Source organism: Heteronotia binoei, chromosome 10 (assembly GCF_032191835.1).
Source record: "Heteronotia binoei isolate CCM8104 ecotype False Entrance Well chromosome 10, APGP_CSIRO_Hbin_v1, whole genome shotgun sequence".
Taxonomy (NCBI): domain Eukaryota; kingdom Metazoa; phylum Chordata; class Lepidosauria; order Squamata; family Gekkonidae; genus Heteronotia; species Heteronotia binoei.
The window spans coordinates 29,440,567-29,458,453 of record NC_083232.1 but is presented as its reverse complement, the minus strand read 5'-3'; the positions used below and the strand labels follow the sequence as shown (position 1 = coordinate 29,458,453).

Here is a 17,887-nt window from a genome sequence, read left to right as displayed (position 1 = left end):
AATACACATTCCATGTAATGTCTACCAATTAGGAACATTGTGGCAAACCACCGCTGAAGTTTCTCAACATTAGAAATTAAATGTTAAAGTATAATATCTTAAATAAACTTGTCATTAATTTGCACCGAGCTATACCCAGCTTGCTGGGGGGAAAGTGTAGATGACTGGGGATTGCAATGGCAAACCACCCCATAAAAAGTCTGCTAAGAAAATGTTGTGATGTGACATCACCCCATGGGTCAGTCCTTTACCTTTTTTTACATGGTACAAAGACATGGCATAGTCCTGCACAAACACGAGCCTTTTACATGGAATACCTGTTGAGGGCAATATCATACCTGCTGCCCTTTCCTGTGCAGCTTATGTGCATGCAAACTATACTGGCAATAGGTCCCACAGCTAGGAACACGGCCAGTGGCAGGCAATGATCCATCCATATAGATTCTGTGCTGATGTTATGGCAGATGTGTTTCAGTGGTGGGTAGCAGAAAGGTATGTCCCTGTCCCCACCCCCATCATTTCAGTTCTATACATATGCTCATGAGATATTTTACAGGGCTTGTCAGATTTCAAACTTCACATCACAACAAACAGTAGAATTCATGCTTCATCTATTGCCAGACCTTAACCATATAAACAGAATTTGGAATTGTGAGGGTTTTAATATTTATTTCATATTAATTCAGTCCACAGAAATGCAAGACAGGCAGGAAATCTTAGTTAATGGAACGTAACATTCAAGGATCTTAAATATTTTCTGCTGAAACAATTTCCTTATTTAAATGAGAGAAGAATCATTATCCATTTCTTTTGCATTTACAGCAGTCTCTCAAGTAAAAACAGTCAACTAATGTTTTTAACATTAGCTTATGTATTACCAAAAACAGTATTAATTAAATGTAACTCTGTTGTTTTTAATTCTTTAATTCTCTTCAGGCAAAATCTATTCTTGATATCCAGCAGTACTGCTACCATCAAAATCAATTTTCCAGATATCTAAACACAAAGTGAGGTTCATTCCATCCAGAAAGACATTTATCATTCTGTGCAAAGCTACATATCCTTTTAATAATGGCGTATCCTTATTGATTACATGGGAGAAACACAGACTTTTTTCTTGTACAATAAAGCTGATCTGTGTGAGAGTCGAATATTGTGATACAGAAAGCAGCACAAGAAAAACAGTCATGCTGCCCTCCAACCCCACATATAATACAGGACTGAAAAGTTTTCAAAATCAAGCACCTACGTGTAGACCATATCTCAGCAGCTATCACATAAAATGCTTTACTCACAAACCAGAGGGAACCCCAGAAATCTACTCGAGGGAAGGGACGGCGGCTCAGTGGTAGAGCATCTGCCTGGGAAGCAGAAGGTCCCAGGTTCAATCCCTGGCATCTCCAAAAAAGGGTCCAGGCAAATAGGTGTGAAAAGCCTCAGCTTGAGACCCTGGAGAGCTGCTGCCAGTCTGAGAAGACAATACTGACTTTGATGGACCAAAGGTCTGATTCAGTATAAGGCAGCTTCATATGTTCATATAAGATCTGGGAAAACCATCAGCATATGGGTCAACTACCATTAAAAGGTCTGTTTTGATCTATGTGCATTATTTTAAGACTCCTCCACCAATTTAAAGGCTATGCTGTACAGCTCTGTGGCTAACTTCTGACATAGTGTTGACACAGAGGAACGGCTACACATTTATGCTACAAGTTTCATCCTCATCTATAATAAGACGCTGAAGTGATAAACATCTGAAGAAGCAAACTCTGATGTGCAAAAGTTGGAATAAATGTTGTTAGTCTTTAAAGTGCCAGTAGACTTCTGTTTTAATTTGAAGTGATACCAGCCTGTAGCTGAAAATGTCTTTTCAGGGTCATCACTGGACAAGCCTGTCCTTTGTGGGGTTTCTACAACACAGAAATTGTATAAACTGGATATTAACCTTAGAACAGAAATAAAATTGAGCAGCTAGATAATTTTGTTTAAAAAGCTATGCTGTCTTAATAGCAAAAAGATTGGGGAAAAACACGAGTATGAACACTAAATATGCAGAACAAAAAAGCTCATAAAAAGACTAAAATATTTGGCCAGGATATGCAGTCTTGGACTTGAATAGGTACACTGTTAGAAGAAAAAGAATGGTATAACAGCACTATTCTCCTAAACGCACACACACACGCTGACAACACAGGCCCAGATTAGAATTGTGTTTTTTAAACTTTTTTTTTAACAACTGAAGAAAATATTTAGGGTAATGAAATTCCAGTGATGTATCACCACCGAATCTATCTACGACATGTGAGCACAGCACAGCCAGGAATTCACTAAGTAGTGAACAAGCCACTCAGTCTCAGCATCCAGCCTGTAATAAGAGAATAATGCTAGTTTATTTTACAGGCCTATATAATGTAAAGCACTGCAACTACATTTTCTCTCATACAAATTCATGAAACCTTCAGATCAAGTGCAATGCTATACCCAACTCTTATGGTACTCAGTTTCTTTGGTACTCTGCTAGCTAGTAATAAACAAGCCTCTGGAACAGAACATACCATGCCATTCGTGTGGTATTCCAAATCATGCAGAGTCAGGCAGTGACATTCTGTGAATCAACTCAACCCATGCAGCTCTAGTTGCATCATTATTCATGCCCAAAAAGGTTGGATTAAGCATAGTTTGGGAGAGAACCAGCAACACACGGGAAATATATGCACAGACAGAGTGGCTATTCCCCAGAAGATACTTGTAATCAAAATCAACAATAGTAATTTCTGCGAGGAAGTGGTGGGCTATTGTGGGGCTTGCAAGAAGGCAAATGAGAATGCAGGGGATCCTCTTCTCGTTCTCTAATTTTGTGGCATTAACAGGGGGGAAACAGATACTCCAAAGCGGTGGTCGGCATGGGTAGAAAAATGTGTATTTTATGGGTCTCTTTGGTCTGGCATTTCACAGATATAGGGGTAAGCACCCTTGACTCACCTGTCTGCAGTATGTGGAATGTGAATTTCCCTCCGTTTTTCCCCCAGTGGCAATTAGATCCACAGTTAATCCTCTCCCTCTGCTGTGAAAAGCTGCAGAAGGTAGACCGAACATGAGCCTACAGTACACAGAGAAACCTGCCTCCTTGCCCATGCAGTGCTCACACAAGTGATTCACCAAATCTGCAGTGAGTGCCTCCGAAAAGGAAGAGGCAGTAATGCCTCAGATACATTTAGACCGATTTCGCTGCTGCTCCGCCCCCAGGGTTCTGCTTTTGTCAGATCAAGCAATGGATTCCTCACCAGTTGCTGCATGGGTGCATTTTGACCCATGGCTCCCTCCAGTTCTTCCCGTGCTTCCTTTTTAAGAGATCGGGAAGGCACGAGGAGAATTGGAGGCAGCCGTGGGTCAGAATGAGCTTGCACAGCAACTGGTGGGGAATCCATCGCTTGACCTGGCGAAAGCAGAAACCAGGGGGTGGAGCAACAGCGACTGCGGAATTGGTATTAGTTTCAGCAATTTACATGCATAGAGGCATGAAGCAACTAAGACCACAATGAAAACTTAACCATTCAGAAGTCTTGGATTATGATTTTGCAGAAGGATGATAGCTCCTTCTAGATCAGCCCTCCTGATGCTACAAAAGATAAGATGACAACTGCAGCTGTGAAGTAGGAAAAACAGCTGTTGTCTACTATTTCCCATTCAATGCTGAGGCACCTGATCCCAGATGCGGCAGGCTGCTATCTGACAAAATAACTCATCGCCACCATCCCAGGGTGGTTGTGCAACCAACCATAATTCTCTAAACCTCGTTTTTTTTCCAGACAGCTGTCCCTGAACTGTCCTTTCTCTACTTTAAAGAAGAATTACTATGTTTGAAAAGGTACAGCTGCAGTTGCACTCAAAATACAGATGCAACTTCAATTGTTTCATTTAAAGCTGTTCTAGCACTGCTACAAAACTGCACATTGACATGTCTATTTCTCGGTTTCAGTTCATGCCATTGTGAAGCTACTTCCAAATCCAAAATCAATACAATGCTAAAGTTAATTGTAAATACTGGCACAGATGTGCAAGCCCTGAAATTTTCCCCTCCTCAAACCCTGCTACTGAAAATGATGGCATTAGACTGTCTGAGGTCAGCATAAAGGGGAAGAGATGATACACATAATAATCTATAAACCTATACATCTCCTATCGCTTGAGACTATATTTATTCCCTGGTCCACACTCCCCAATCAAATTAATGCATTTTTTCTGGCACTAATATTCAAATACATGTGACTGAAGGCTGTAACCAGCAACTTGGATTCTTTGCTAAATGATGCCTCTGCAGTTTGCCTAAGGCAACAGATATAGCGGATTGTTCTTTCTTTATTCCTTTTCAAAAAAAAATAAGGGAAGGGATGGAGAAAGCTAGAGTTGTTGGCTAATATTTATCATACCTTAGAGTCAATCACTGCAAAGTCTCAAAACCCATTACCGAATCCCAGGAATTAGGAAGAGTATTTCTTTGCTTTGAAAGAGGTTACACTGTCCACTAGAACTTTTCAGTGGTACTCTAGGAGCTCATGGAAACAAAACACATGTGTACCACTTTGGCTTTGCTTCTTTTTAAAATGATGTTTCAGAAAAAGAAATTCCTTGTTCTACATCTTGATCTTTGTTACTAATATAGATTTTGTGAAGCGCTGTTTCATGCAAGAGAACAGAGGATTCCTGTGCTCATCACTGTTGTCCATCATCTTTGATTTTCTTTGGCAACTTTGGGGAAATAACTTGATCAAGTAAAAGCCAACCCGGCTCAATCACTCCTCTCCCACCCACCACCACCACCACAGCTCATAATCAGTATCCTGGACAGGGTGAAAACTCAAGACGCTTCTGAAGTCTGCACCTCTTGACTTTCAAAAGCTCTGAAAGATCACAAAGTGATCTCTGGCTCAGATGTCAAAATTCTTGTTACTCTTCCTCCTCTTCCTCTCTCCAAGTAAACTGGTTGTACAACATCCACTGGATCCCCAGAATTTACTGGATGCCATACATCAGTCATTGGGATGAGGTGGTGGGGAGAGAAGGAAGGAAATATGGATTCAAGAAACAACAAGAGTTTCTCCTTCTCTGAGCTGTTTCTAGGGTGAGGTGGAAGAACCTATGTAGCTTCTTGATGATGTTGGAAGTGTCATGGTGCACCAAGCACGCTGGATCAAATTCTTAATAACATTAACTTATTGATTCATTTATAAATAAGCTTGATTCATCCAAGACCAGTTCTGAGAAAAGCTTGAGGAAGCCTATCACTAATCTGATAAACGTCTCTCTTCGAAGCTACATAATTCTAAATTAGCACGGATGGGAAATCACATGCAAACTCCATGCATGTATCTTTTGGCTCCATAAAAGGCCATATAAAAAATGGAACAAAGCATTCAGTCATTTTGCAAAAGCAGTAGTTTTACCTCTTTCTGATAAACAGTAACAGATATTTAGCAAAAGAATCTGGCTTATGACCAAACACTTACTGACATTCCTGCAACTTCACTGTTTTCATGCTAAAGCTCTCTTGAAAACTATGCTGTCATTCATACTGGATCATACGGATTACACAAGAAGCATACCAGAAGTTCAAGTTCAAATTGTGTTTTGTTTTAGTGAAAGGGCTGAAGAGCATCAGGCTGCCTAAAAATTTATTTTCAGTTTAAAAGTCTGGCCCTGCAAGCCACTGTGCATACTGAATTCAAAGATTTTACTGTCATTTATAACTGTTTTAAAAACTTGGAAGTTAATTCTGATTGCAGATGCTTAAATTGTCTTCAGGGATTTTGATCTATATGCTGAAAACAGTTAAGACCTAATTCTCCACTCATTTCCTACATTCCTTCTTTCTCTCAGACACCTGTCTCACAAGTATTTCTAAATAATGAAGACCTTTGCCAGTCAATATTCTGAAATCAACTCCTCAGCTCTTAAATTTCTTCCCACAAGCATTTCTATTCTTTAGTTATGGGTACCTTAATTTGCTGGGAGAGGGTGAGAAGAGGGAATACAGATGCTGAGGTTGGCCTCTGGTCTGTTACCAGCTAAATCACTTCTCGGTGCACAGAGGAATAGGGAACAAAGCAAAAGAATTCTTCTATATTTCCAAATTCCTGAACACAGTTCTGATTGCTATTCTTTAAGTGAAACTCTGTTTATAGTCTGCCTTCTTTTGCTGCCTTAGATGATAGATGATTGTTGTTAATTAACTTAGTATTTAATTTGGTGGGAAAGTAGCCTGAAATAGGTAATATACTCAGCTTCTTTAATACACAGAGTAACCGCAGTTTTACAAAGGAATCCATAGCTACTTTAAAAATAATTTTACTACCTATTTTACCCAGTTGTAATGAAGTGAACAGTTCAAGTCTATTTATCTCCTATCAGTGAAATACTGCCAGAACTGCAATTGCCACAAGATTAACAGAGCTGGAAACTGAAGAAATGTTTTAGGTACATACCAAAGGCTTGGCATGGCAAGCAGGGTTTTGGTTATTTTTCTTTGAACAGAAGACCCACATGCTATAAAACACTTCTGAAAGTTCCACCGATTTCAAAAATACCGGTATTTGCTATGCAGCACAGTGCAAAGCTAAAGCTACCCCTCATGTGAGGAACTTGGATTCCATGTTTTAAAGTTAAGAACATGCAGAATTATATAAAGATTATACCACTTGGTGGCTGACCTCAAGATGTTAAGACCTAATTCTCCATTTGTTTCCTGCATTCCTTCTTTGTCTCAGTCACCTGTCTCATGACAGGTGAACATTTTTATTTATTTATAATTTAGATTTATATATATATCACCCTTCTCTTGAGTTCACAGAGCACAGGGCAGTTAACAATGGAAGCCTATACAAATTAAAACCCCAAAAAAGTTAAAATACCTAGAACAACATCACATGGCACCAAAGCAAGTTTACAGTTTGCATTACTGTCTCACAATAAGCAGGAGAGAGCAGGGTGGGGGAGGGGAAGTGACCTCCCAGTAAGGCGGTACCCATTGCTGTCCTCAACCAAAAGCCTGGCAGAACATCTCTGCCTTGCACACTCTGCGGAACTGCACAAGGTCCTGCAGGGTGTAGATGTTATTTGGCAGAAAGTTCCACCAGGGCCTGGCTCTGGTCGAGGACAGCTGAACATCTTTAGGGCTACATTCTCAGCAGAGTGTAAAGCTCTTCAGGGGACATACTACAGAGGAGGCAGTCCTGAAGACATGTGGGTCCTAGGCTGCTCAAGGTCTTAAAGGTCAGTACCAAGACCTTAAACCTGACACAGTACTCCACCAGGGGCCAGTGCAACTGCTGCAGCACAGACTGAATGTGTGCTGTCCATGGCGTTCCTGTCAGGAACTGCACCACCACATTCTTGATCAGTTGAAGTTTCTGGATCAGTCTCAAGGGCAGGCCAGCATACAGAGAGTTACAGTAATCCAATCTGGACGTGACTGTTGCATGGATTACTGTGGCCAGGTCAGGGCGAGATAGGAAAGAGGCCAGTTGCCTTGTCTGGTGCAGCTGGTAAAATGCCAACTTGGCAATGTTCTACCACACCTATTTCTTAGAACAGTCTAGGATCTGCATTGTCATGATCATATTGCAAACATCAGAATCGACTCACAGGAAGCCTCAACTCTTGAAAGCCTTATACCCCCAAAACCTTGTTGGTCTCTAAGATGCTACCGGATAGCTGTTCTACTGTAGACCAACATGGCTATCCTCTGAAACATAAACTACATATTAACTTTCACAGAATCATGTCTCTTTTTAAAGATTTATATTGGTTTTAGCATTGCAGCTCCCCAAGGAAATAAAGAACAATGATGGACAATTTTGACTTATGATTGAGGCTGAACAGGTAACACAGAGATCTTCCTGGAATCTTTTAAAGCTAATTACAATCATCTGAGACCCCAATCAAGATGGACTTCTATGATATCTGTTTATTTAATATGACTTTAACTGCATTCAGGATTTTTTAAGTTATTCAGGGGACAAATAAGCTGACAGGTGCTTTCAAAGACTGATGAAATAAGGGATATGACCAATTCCTCCTAGGGCATGGTAAACGACAACCTGCTTTAAAATCTGTCAAATCAAACAGAAATGTCTACTAGCTTCTTACTGAGTTCTGTGAACAATCCATACCGCTCAATAGAGCAAACTACAAAACTACAGGTCATGCTCACATGAGAAACATGTTGCTTTCTTAAATTTCAAATCCATCTGCAGTCTTAAATGAACTAAAAATGTGACACCCCAATGCCCTCTTCAATGGACTTATGTCCCAGATGAATACACACAGTAGGTGCTGTAATAGTTCACAATCTAAGAAATCATTCTTTGGAAAAAACATAAAATATTGTTACAATTGTTTTAAAACAAGTGCCACATGAATGGCTGTACATCTTACTTTTAATTTATTCAAGGTTCTGTAGGTCTTCGGGAAGAACTGGACTACATATTGAGAGAAAAAGAAACAGCTTTCTTCAAGATTTTAGAATTGCTGTACAATAAAAATAAATAAATCATGTATTCCAGATGTCGTGCATCTTTTGTATAAATTACAGCAATGCCTGCTTCTTCATCATGCGCCACAAACACTTTTGTTTTTACTACTTACTTTTGGCAGTGCCCATTCCGATCGTGATCCATCTGCATTATAATAATATGGTCGACCCTGTTCATCTACATGTTTTATCCACTGCAGAAACAAAATTTAGTAAAATATTTATTAGTAAACTAAATTTCTCACTCCACCAAAGATGAACATAGCCAGAATCTCCATCTTGGTTCTACTCAAAATCTGGCTAAAGCAGCAAAAACTATAATAATCTGAAGCACAAAGTACATCTGTCACATATGCATATGCAATGAATCACAGTGAATTAAAAACATAAAATATATCTGATCAATTTTAAGGTTTGTGATTGTTTCCAATTGAGAACACTAATAATATTTTGCACAAATATAAATAATTACGAAAATATGTACTACTGCCTAATTTCATCGTTGTAGCTGTTGAATGGGGGGGGGGGGGGGGGGACACTGTCTTTCCAATACAAGCCCTGTTCCTTACTAATGATGTCACAACAAAAATATTAGGCCTCATATCTTTGGAACTACAGGGATGGACTGTGCTCTACTTTCTCTTTACTAGAATCCTTGTGGTTCACCACTGTGCTTTAAATATGCAAGGCAAGATAATATTCAAAACTCATTAAGGGCTAGGAGTATCTGATCTGCACTTCTCAGCATATTCTCTTACTCAAGAGTAAAACACTGCCTTGTACCAGACAAGGTCCATCTAGTTCAGCATCCTTCACAAGCCCCTCAAAGGCCTACAGGCATTAGGTGATCACAGAATTTGGTCACTTGTTCACCAGTGGATCACAACCTACTGTTCATTCAACCCACTGCTATAATAAAGTATCTTCAAGGGGATAGTCTGTCTAAAAGTAAAGGGGCTTTAAAGGTAAAGTTTATCCTTTAAATGTGGATATCTTTAGCATGGACTCTGGAAGATCAAGTTCTTCACTGAAGCTCATTTGGAGGGGGGGAAAGTAACGTGCTAACTTCAGGACACCTATTTGATACCACATTGAGCAGAATGTCATTGAACTGAAAGGCAGCTATCTGAACACTGTGATGCTCAACGATCTCTTTAGATATCTCACTGTATGCAGCTGAACAGCTACATTTTGAATCCAGCAGCTATAATTTAGTTTTTATTTTATTCAATTTTTAGCCCGTCCTTCCCATAGAACAGGCTCAAGGCGGGTTACATCATAAAAGACAATCAACAGTAAAAACCAATTAAAATATCTTAGGTGCATCTGGCAAAGCCAGTCATTACTTGCTGAATTTTAAAGCTTGGTCCATCCACCTGAACACACAGCATCCTCTCTACAGCCCAAGACTACATCCCACATCTCACATCCCAGCTGCAGCAACTTCTCTGCTGAAGGATGTGTGCACACTGTCTTCCACATGCCAAAGGAGAGAAAGCCTATGTCTACCAAGGTCATACATTTACATCAAGTTAAAAGACCTACCTGAATCCTTTGTGCCATGCTAACATTTAAATTCTTTGTAACAGTGGCTAAAAAGCACACTCTGGTTTGTTCTATTGTCTCTAGTTTTTCAGTTTCAAGCAAAGCATTTTTTTACCGTCCCATTTATCTTGACATCTTTGTGTTGAGCCAGCCCATGTACATGACTGCATTCTGAATATGGATTGCATCTTAAATTTCCTACCTTTTTGATTCAAGGCCTGGCACCAGTCAGCACTGAAAGCCTATATTTGACTTCTATTGATTCCTTTAGTCAAAGGTTCTTTTCCCCCTTTTTATCATTTAATGCCATGATATACACACTGTTCTTTATAGTAAATCACTTCACTTAAAAATTCAACACAATGCCTTCAGGATCTCACATACTCAGTCCATCCTGTCATGTGATGTGATGTTCACTGAATTAAACTGAGATAATATTGGGGACCAATGAATTCATAAGATATCCATGGAAACACATTCATCAGGGTGACAACAATTCTGTCAAAAGTTTTTACAGGCTTTGGACCTTTGCTTAGGTCAGAGAAGCAGATGGTGGGGGGTTGGGCCAGAAGTGCAGCCCAAAAGCCTCTTCATATCCTTCAACATCTCCACATGTGTTACTGGAGAAATTTATTAGCACATTATTCACAGTTTATTAAAAGCAGGAAGTATTGTGAAATTTAATTACTGCTGCTTCTTGGAGAGCCATTTTGTTAGGGTATAAAAATCTTCCTATGGCTGGGGGCAGAATTCCACCTCACCGCCCCCCCCCCAAGCAGAAATAGGGAGTGCAGTGTCCCTCCTTCCGAGAACAGAGCTAAAATATGGAACAATTAGCAAAAACAGGCTTAACAACCTTGCATATCAGTACAATTAATGCCTCATCACAGTAGCAATATTAGAGGAGAAAAAAAACCTAACTTGGAGGATACCAATTACAGATCCCACATTCAAGATCCTTCCAATGATCACTCAAATGAAAATTCATTCTGAATTCAATTTTCTTTTCAAGTTCAGTTTTCTTCTCTCAGCAGGCAGAGGAAAACCATTTGCAGTATTATCTGTGGGCATATTCCTGTCAACTACTGTACTAACAAGGCTTTTCCCTCTGAGGACTCTAACCCTCCTAAGAATGTTCTGGATCTGAGAGCTCAAAATGTTTCACCAGAAAGTAAGCGGCATGTGTTAAAAGCAGGATTCTGGTGTTAGAGAAATAATTTAACTTATTCCATTTTTATAACAAGAGCACAAGGCAGAAGTAGCTCATCCTTAAAGACTCTGAGACAGCAGTTGTGAGAAAGTTGGAAAAGCTGTCTTTTCATCTGGCTAGGGAATAACTGAAGGCTATGAACTGAGCTGAAGAAAAAGCTGGTTTTTCAAGTTAACTTAGGAACTGGTACCAAAGGATGGAACCTGAAATCTAGCCATCTTAACTTTATTCTGTCTCTCTCACAATTTGTCACAGAGAAATAAAGCTCAGTTTCACTCATTTTTATTTGCCCTTTGGTGCTGCAGACAGATGCTTTGCTCAGGGTGCTTTTTCCCCTTTCTGAAGATAAATTTCTTTAATTACAAGCAAAGTTAATTTCTCCTTTTTATGAAATTGGTGTTTTATTATGAGCCTCACACGTCTAAGCTAGACACACATTTACCAAGGTACAAAGAGAAAGAGGAGGAACTCCTACCTGAAACTGAACTGCTAAAACGGAAATTTTTGATTGACAGGAAGACTAAAAGCTATACCTGCTTCTGCTGGTGGAAAGCAGTGAAAAGTATCTTATTTCAGATGGGGATAATAAAGTGACCTATTGTGGCCTAGTAACTTGGGAATCTGTGCTAGTTGCATAAATTCCACATCTCCTTGGTAGAAAACAGTGCTGCCTTAGAGACCCATTCTGCTACCTGCCACCCTCTGAATATGCCCTGGGGAGGGCAGTAAAGCTCAGGATACTGATCTCCCATCTCCTGTATCTCCCTAACAACAACAAAAAGAGAACAGAAAGAACAAGAACTAGCTCTATTCTGCTTGCTTCTTCCCTTCCCCCTCTTGTTTACTGGTGGAACTCTTTCCAAATCTCACTTTCTGTCCCTCTCTTTTTTGCTGGGGACACTGGAGTACAAAAGAAAAGTAGGAACAAGCTCTGCTGCATTTCATCAGTGCAGCAAGCGCAGACAAGCTAGAACCTACTTTTCTTTCTGCCATGCCCCTCCATGGAGGAAGGGAGAGAGGGTCAAACCCAGCCAGCCAGTGAGCATAATACAGAGCTCCATTTAAAAGACAAAAATATCTCCCTCTTCCTGAGAGAGACCACCCACCCAGCAAGCAGACTTCAGTTCTGTTCCCAGAATCCCAGGACAACTGAACTATCAAGTCTTTTCCTGGTCGCCTGGAGGCAACCCTTAATGAGGCAATGCAACTATTTATGTTCCAGGCAACTCAAATGCTGTTCCACAGAAGTCTCTAGTTTTAAGTAAGACTTCTCCAGTTCAAATACTGAATTTGAAAGAAGTAAACTACATCCCTCACTCCAGCAGGAAGAAGTGGCAGTAGTGCAGGAACACCATTTTTAAAACTGTTAAATGAGCAGTGCTGTTTTAACACAACAGGATGAAAAACCACTGTTGATAAAATGACATGTTAGGCAGTCATTAGATGAAAAAGCCTGTGGGATTTAGAAACCTGCTAAACATGCCAATGCTGATACATATTCGTTTGAAATTCAGTTACATGGGAGTACACAACTTCTCATATCACATTAGGAAATCAGAAATGATCTCTATAATCAAATAAGCAACAAGTAACATACACAGCGTGCTACATTTCTATATGAAACATCTAGAAGGACAGTTCCTTAAAGAAAGAAAAGCAGCTAGAAGCAAGTATAACTGTGAAAAACAGAAGAAGAAGCTGGCACTAAGCAACACTTTTCTGCCACAACTGAAATAAAATCACACCTATTTGAATTCTTAACCACTAAGTTTCTATCGACTTAGGAAATGAGATGAAGAAAAGCATGTACCTTTTCCTTAGTATAGTCACTGGTATATAGCGTTTGGCCATGTTCATCCAACTCTTCTGACCACCCTTTGGGAGGAGAACCATACTGACTATCTGACTGGCTGTTACAAGAACTGTGGTAGTTTTCTTGTGATGACAGAGTCTACAAATGGTCAAACACACACACAGAAGTACTGAGAATTGATATTAGTTCAAATTCTGAAAGATTCAGCCTAGGAAATAATACTTTAAATGAAAAATGAATCCAGAGTTTTACAGGTAAGAACTGGAGATAGCAGATCCCTTTACATGGTTTCCCCCCAATTTCTGCTGATTAATGGACTGAATGAGATTCCTACACCCTCCGTGCATGCTGAAGTTTAAATGGAATTTTCTGTTGAAATCAATGGAAAAACTAAATGGACTTCTCTTGGCTGAACTGTATCTTAATTAACTATGAAAGTAAATGCAGCATGTGCGAAGGAAACATTTGTGGGATGAACACATGCAACTAGCATTGTTTCAAAATGTCAAGAACTGCACATGTAGCGCATGACTTAAGTTGTTTATGTTCCCCCCTGTTCTGTCTTGGCCTTTTTAAAAAAGTCTTTTCTCCTCTCCAAAATTAGGAGTCAGTGTAGCAGAAGTAGAACTGGCCAGAGGGGGCATTTGTAGTTAAGAACAAATAAGTGTGTAAGAAGCTAAGTCTAGCTTGTCCCCATCTGTTCCTTTACTAGAGATGATCATTCCAACATCTCCTTTCTTCAGACAATGTCATGTGGGGCATCTATTTGCATTACAGGCAACTCCACCCAAATAACGAATGATTGCCACTGGGCTAGACCTATATACACACATGCCTTTGAATTCCAGGAAACCCAACATTCTCATTTTTAACATCAAACTTCAAACTAATGTTTGCATGCGCACAACACTATTAAAAATAAATTTTCACCCTTTTCACACTTCCACTCAAACTAGGAAGACACTATGTCCCCAAAACATCTGAGATGCTACTGAACATATGAAATATCAAATGAGGTGATAGTCTTATTATATTGCTTACTGGATATTTCATGCTATTAAATTGCATTGTTTTGCAATCTATCTTGAACCTCAGTGAGAAAGGCAGGTTATCAATAAATTATCTTTTCTCATTTTTCACCATGGCAAAAATGGATGAGTACTTCAAGTTTCATATAGCTATCAAGCAGTAGTCCTTCATTTGCCCAAGTCTTGATCTGGAATGTAACAAATCAATTCTAATGCTTTAATTAGAAAGTTCAAAGAGTGTGCATCCAGCTTTATGAACTATATTAGGAAACTGTGAATGACACTGCTGCCACTGCTTTATGCTACTTAATTTGACTCAGCACATTTTCTTTCCTTGTAGATTCTATCTGCCACGATTTCTAATTTGAACAGAGAATGTATATAACTAGCATCCTTTACAAATGTTTAAAAACATGCCATTTGTAAGTGATGCTTTTACTTATTATTTCCAGTGTAACCTAGAAGAAAAGGAATACCAAGGTTTCTAGAAATTTTGCTTCTGAGTATTTATTCTCATTTACACACAGAATTAATACACAGAGTTTAGTTATTTCATAATATCAGACATGTTCAAATACAAGTTTATGGCAGAGACAAAGGTTGGCAAAATACTCATTCCGAAACTGAGCTACCAGTTCTATTTTAATTGTTTTTCTGCTTTTCCTAGTAAAATGGGAGGAAGCTAAGCTCATCTGTAAAACCTACACGTTAACCTATCAGTAGCACTTTATTCAATAGCGGTCCCAGTGATATTTTGAGACACTTTTATGAATGGGAAGAAATTAAAATTACCCAACGAACACACCCTCAATAAAATAGCAGCTATCAAAAAAAGGAGGTTATCAATTGAAGGCAACAGAGAAGGTTAATAAAAAAACAAAAAACCAGATTACTCCTGGAACCTAAAGAAACTACATGACACATTGATAGTTTTTTCCTCATACATTCAAGCTAACGGAGCAGGAAAAGCAACTAAAACTTTTGATAAAAGAACAAGGTACTAAAACCATTAAGACACAGTGTTTCACATACATTATTCAATAATTCTGGGGATTATTACTGATCTATTGTGATATTCACTCAGTGGCTTCAGTGTCACTTGTGGCTCTTTGACATACTGCCTGTGGCTGTTCCCCAATATGGCACCCTTACCAGAAAAGTGGACAAGGTCATTGTTTGGTAGCATTTGTGGTTGGTAGTTTCTTCTCTAAAGTCACCCCTGCTGGAAGGGCTGGAGGATGTGTAAACTGTGAGCCTTCCTGAACTGCAGGTCTTTTATCAGGTATGGAAGTAAAGGGTCTGTGCTCTCCAACCACCATCTTCACCTTTCTCTGCTGCCATCATGTTCTCATCCCAGTACTAGAGCAGTTTGGGGGAGGGAACAAACTTACTGAACATGAGTAAAACCACCACCACCACAGCAGCCACCCAAGAAAGAAGAAGCTTGCTGTAGTTGGGGGCAGTGTTCCCTCTAAACTGAGTTAGTGTGAGCTAGCTCACATATTTTTAACCTCCAGCTCACACATTTTTGTCTTAGCTCAGGAAGGATGACTCAGAGCACAATAATTTATGCAGCAGCTCACAGCTTTAACCCCAGTAGCTCACAAAGTAGAATTTTTGATCACAAGACTCTGCAGCTTAGAGGGAACACTGTTGTTGTTGTTGTTGTTTTTTGGGGGGTACTCTCCTTTCTCCACAGCTAACTAGTTCTTCTCCAGGCACATTAGCAATCTCACTGTCTTGCCTGACCTGATGAACCTCATGCTGAAAACAGAGTTAGAAGGCAAAGCAGGAAGCTCTTCCCCTCACTCAAGATACAAAAAGACTGACTAAGGTTCAGAAGCGGTGGAGAAAAACAACCCTATAAGCTTAGATGTACCCTAGTAATTTAAGAGGTTATACTATATTTAATATTATAGATATAATATCATACCAAACCTTTAATGGCATAACAGTTGCAAATAAAAATACACAAATATAAAAATTTAAACATTGGAGATAAAATCTAAATGAAACCGAGTTTACAGATGCATTCATACATGGTCAGATTTAAATTTAAGGATGTCAGCCAAAATTTCTGCCACAGCCTCATTAACCTCCCCCTCAGAATCGTTCAATAAATAATAACAGGGTGGCAGAATAGACAAATCTGGGGAGAAGAAAGCTTGCAAAATAAATTTTTACGGAGATTATGATAAAAGGAACAATCAAGCAATACATGCTGAATTGGGAATATTCGCTCCATGGGAACAGAGTCTGTCGCCTAAAGAGACTCGATGATATCTCCCTTGTAAAACTTTGGAGGGAAACACATTTAGTCTAGCAAACATAAATGCCCTGCGATGACTTGGAATGGTTAAGTCTGATAGATAATGGGGCATTTTGCTGCAGAAAGCATAAAGACCTAAGGAAGCTGGGGCGCAAATATAAGGGTCTGTTGGATGTAGTTTCATTTCCTCCAACTCCAACAGTCTCAATTTAATACATCTGAAGATATATGACTCATCAGAAGTAAAAAAATCATCAACCTCTAACCCCAACTTGTTAAATTTGGACATAAGAACTGCTGACCAGGATGAGATATATGAGTCTTTTTCATACAATCAAGAAGGCTGTTCCAAAGTGAATTTTGAGCCAGAATTTAAACACTGCAATCCAGGCTTTTGTCTCCACCAAAGACTGACCCACTTCAGAGCAGAGAGCAAAGTAGGACACACATTTTGGCATACCAAGAATTTGTCTAAAGAATGAGGCTTGAATGCCCTCCACTTTCCTGGTAAATGCTGAGATCCATATATGGATACCATAGAGAATTTGGGCTAGCGTTTTAGCTTTGAACACCTTAATTGCTGCCAGAACTAATTGGCTGCCCCTTGCAAAAAAACCCTGTTTAATTTGAGCAACTGAACATTTAGCCAAATTGACGGTGTTGTTACGATGTGAAACCCAGCTTAACTTGTGATTAAAAGTGATCCCCAAATATTTAAAAAAATTTGTTTGCTCAATTGTTGAGTTGCCAATAAACCACCTCTGTGGGCGCCAGCAATCTGAAAAGACAACTACTTTAGATTTGGCATAATTGATAGAGAGTGAACTACAATTACTGTAGTCATAGAAGGTATTCAAATACCTTTGCAGGCCCACACTTGTATAGATATAATATGTTATTGTTTGGTGGGGTGGTTATCTGACTGTTTTGGTTGCTGATAACTGTGAATGTGGTTCTCCATGAGTTGCAAAGTGAGTACCAGTGTGTTAGTATTTGGAATAATGCAGGCAAAACAGATATCTTAATTCAAAACAGAGCTAAATTCAACCAATGTTCCAATCCTAAACATTTCTGAAACCATGTTCCACTACAACCACACAGTAGTGTCTACAAGAACACACACAACTCACCCTGTCCACAGAGTAAACAAACTGATCACCTAGACTGATCACCCACAATCAGCTCATCTGCCACTTCAATTACCAGCTGCAGCAGATCCTTTTTTTCAAGAACAATCCCACATGATACTTCAGTTCCAGAGCACAGCTAGGATTCTTAAGGGAGCTACACTGAAAATGGCACTAAGCTCAAGCACACATGGAACAGTCACCAAAGCACAGCTCAAGCTGTTTCACTGGAGTCCTCTCTATCATGGATGCCATAGTTTTCCAAGTAGAGGCCCAGAATCACATAAACAATAACACCTAATCCACATACAACAGCAGACAGATTATGCGTCTCAAGGTTTCAAAGTCATGGCCAATCTGAGCTA

The 17,887-nt window shown here is 39.5% G+C and overlaps 1 protein-coding gene across 7 annotated transcripts in view; it reads right to left on the bottom strand.

Moving 5' to 3' along the window:
• ARHGAP12 (Rho GTPase activating protein 12) overlaps nt 1-17,887 on the bottom strand; it is an 86,150-nt gene that overhangs the window by 25,266 nt on the left and 42,997 nt on the right. For 4 of the 7 annotated variants that reach the window (XM_060248171.1, XM_060248172.1, XM_060248173.1 and 1 more), the window contains exons 3-4: nt 13,096-13,236; nt 8,644-8,724 (exon numbers count right to left, since the gene is read on the bottom strand). In XM_060248171.1, coding sequence (XP_060104154.1) covers nt 8,644-8,724; nt 13,096-13,236 — 222 coding nt within the window. The remainder of the gene's footprint in view (nt 1-8,643; nt 8,725-13,095; nt 13,237-17,887) is intronic. The other 3 variants (XM_060248175.1, XM_060248176.1, XM_060248177.1) reach the window with 1 other exon arrangement.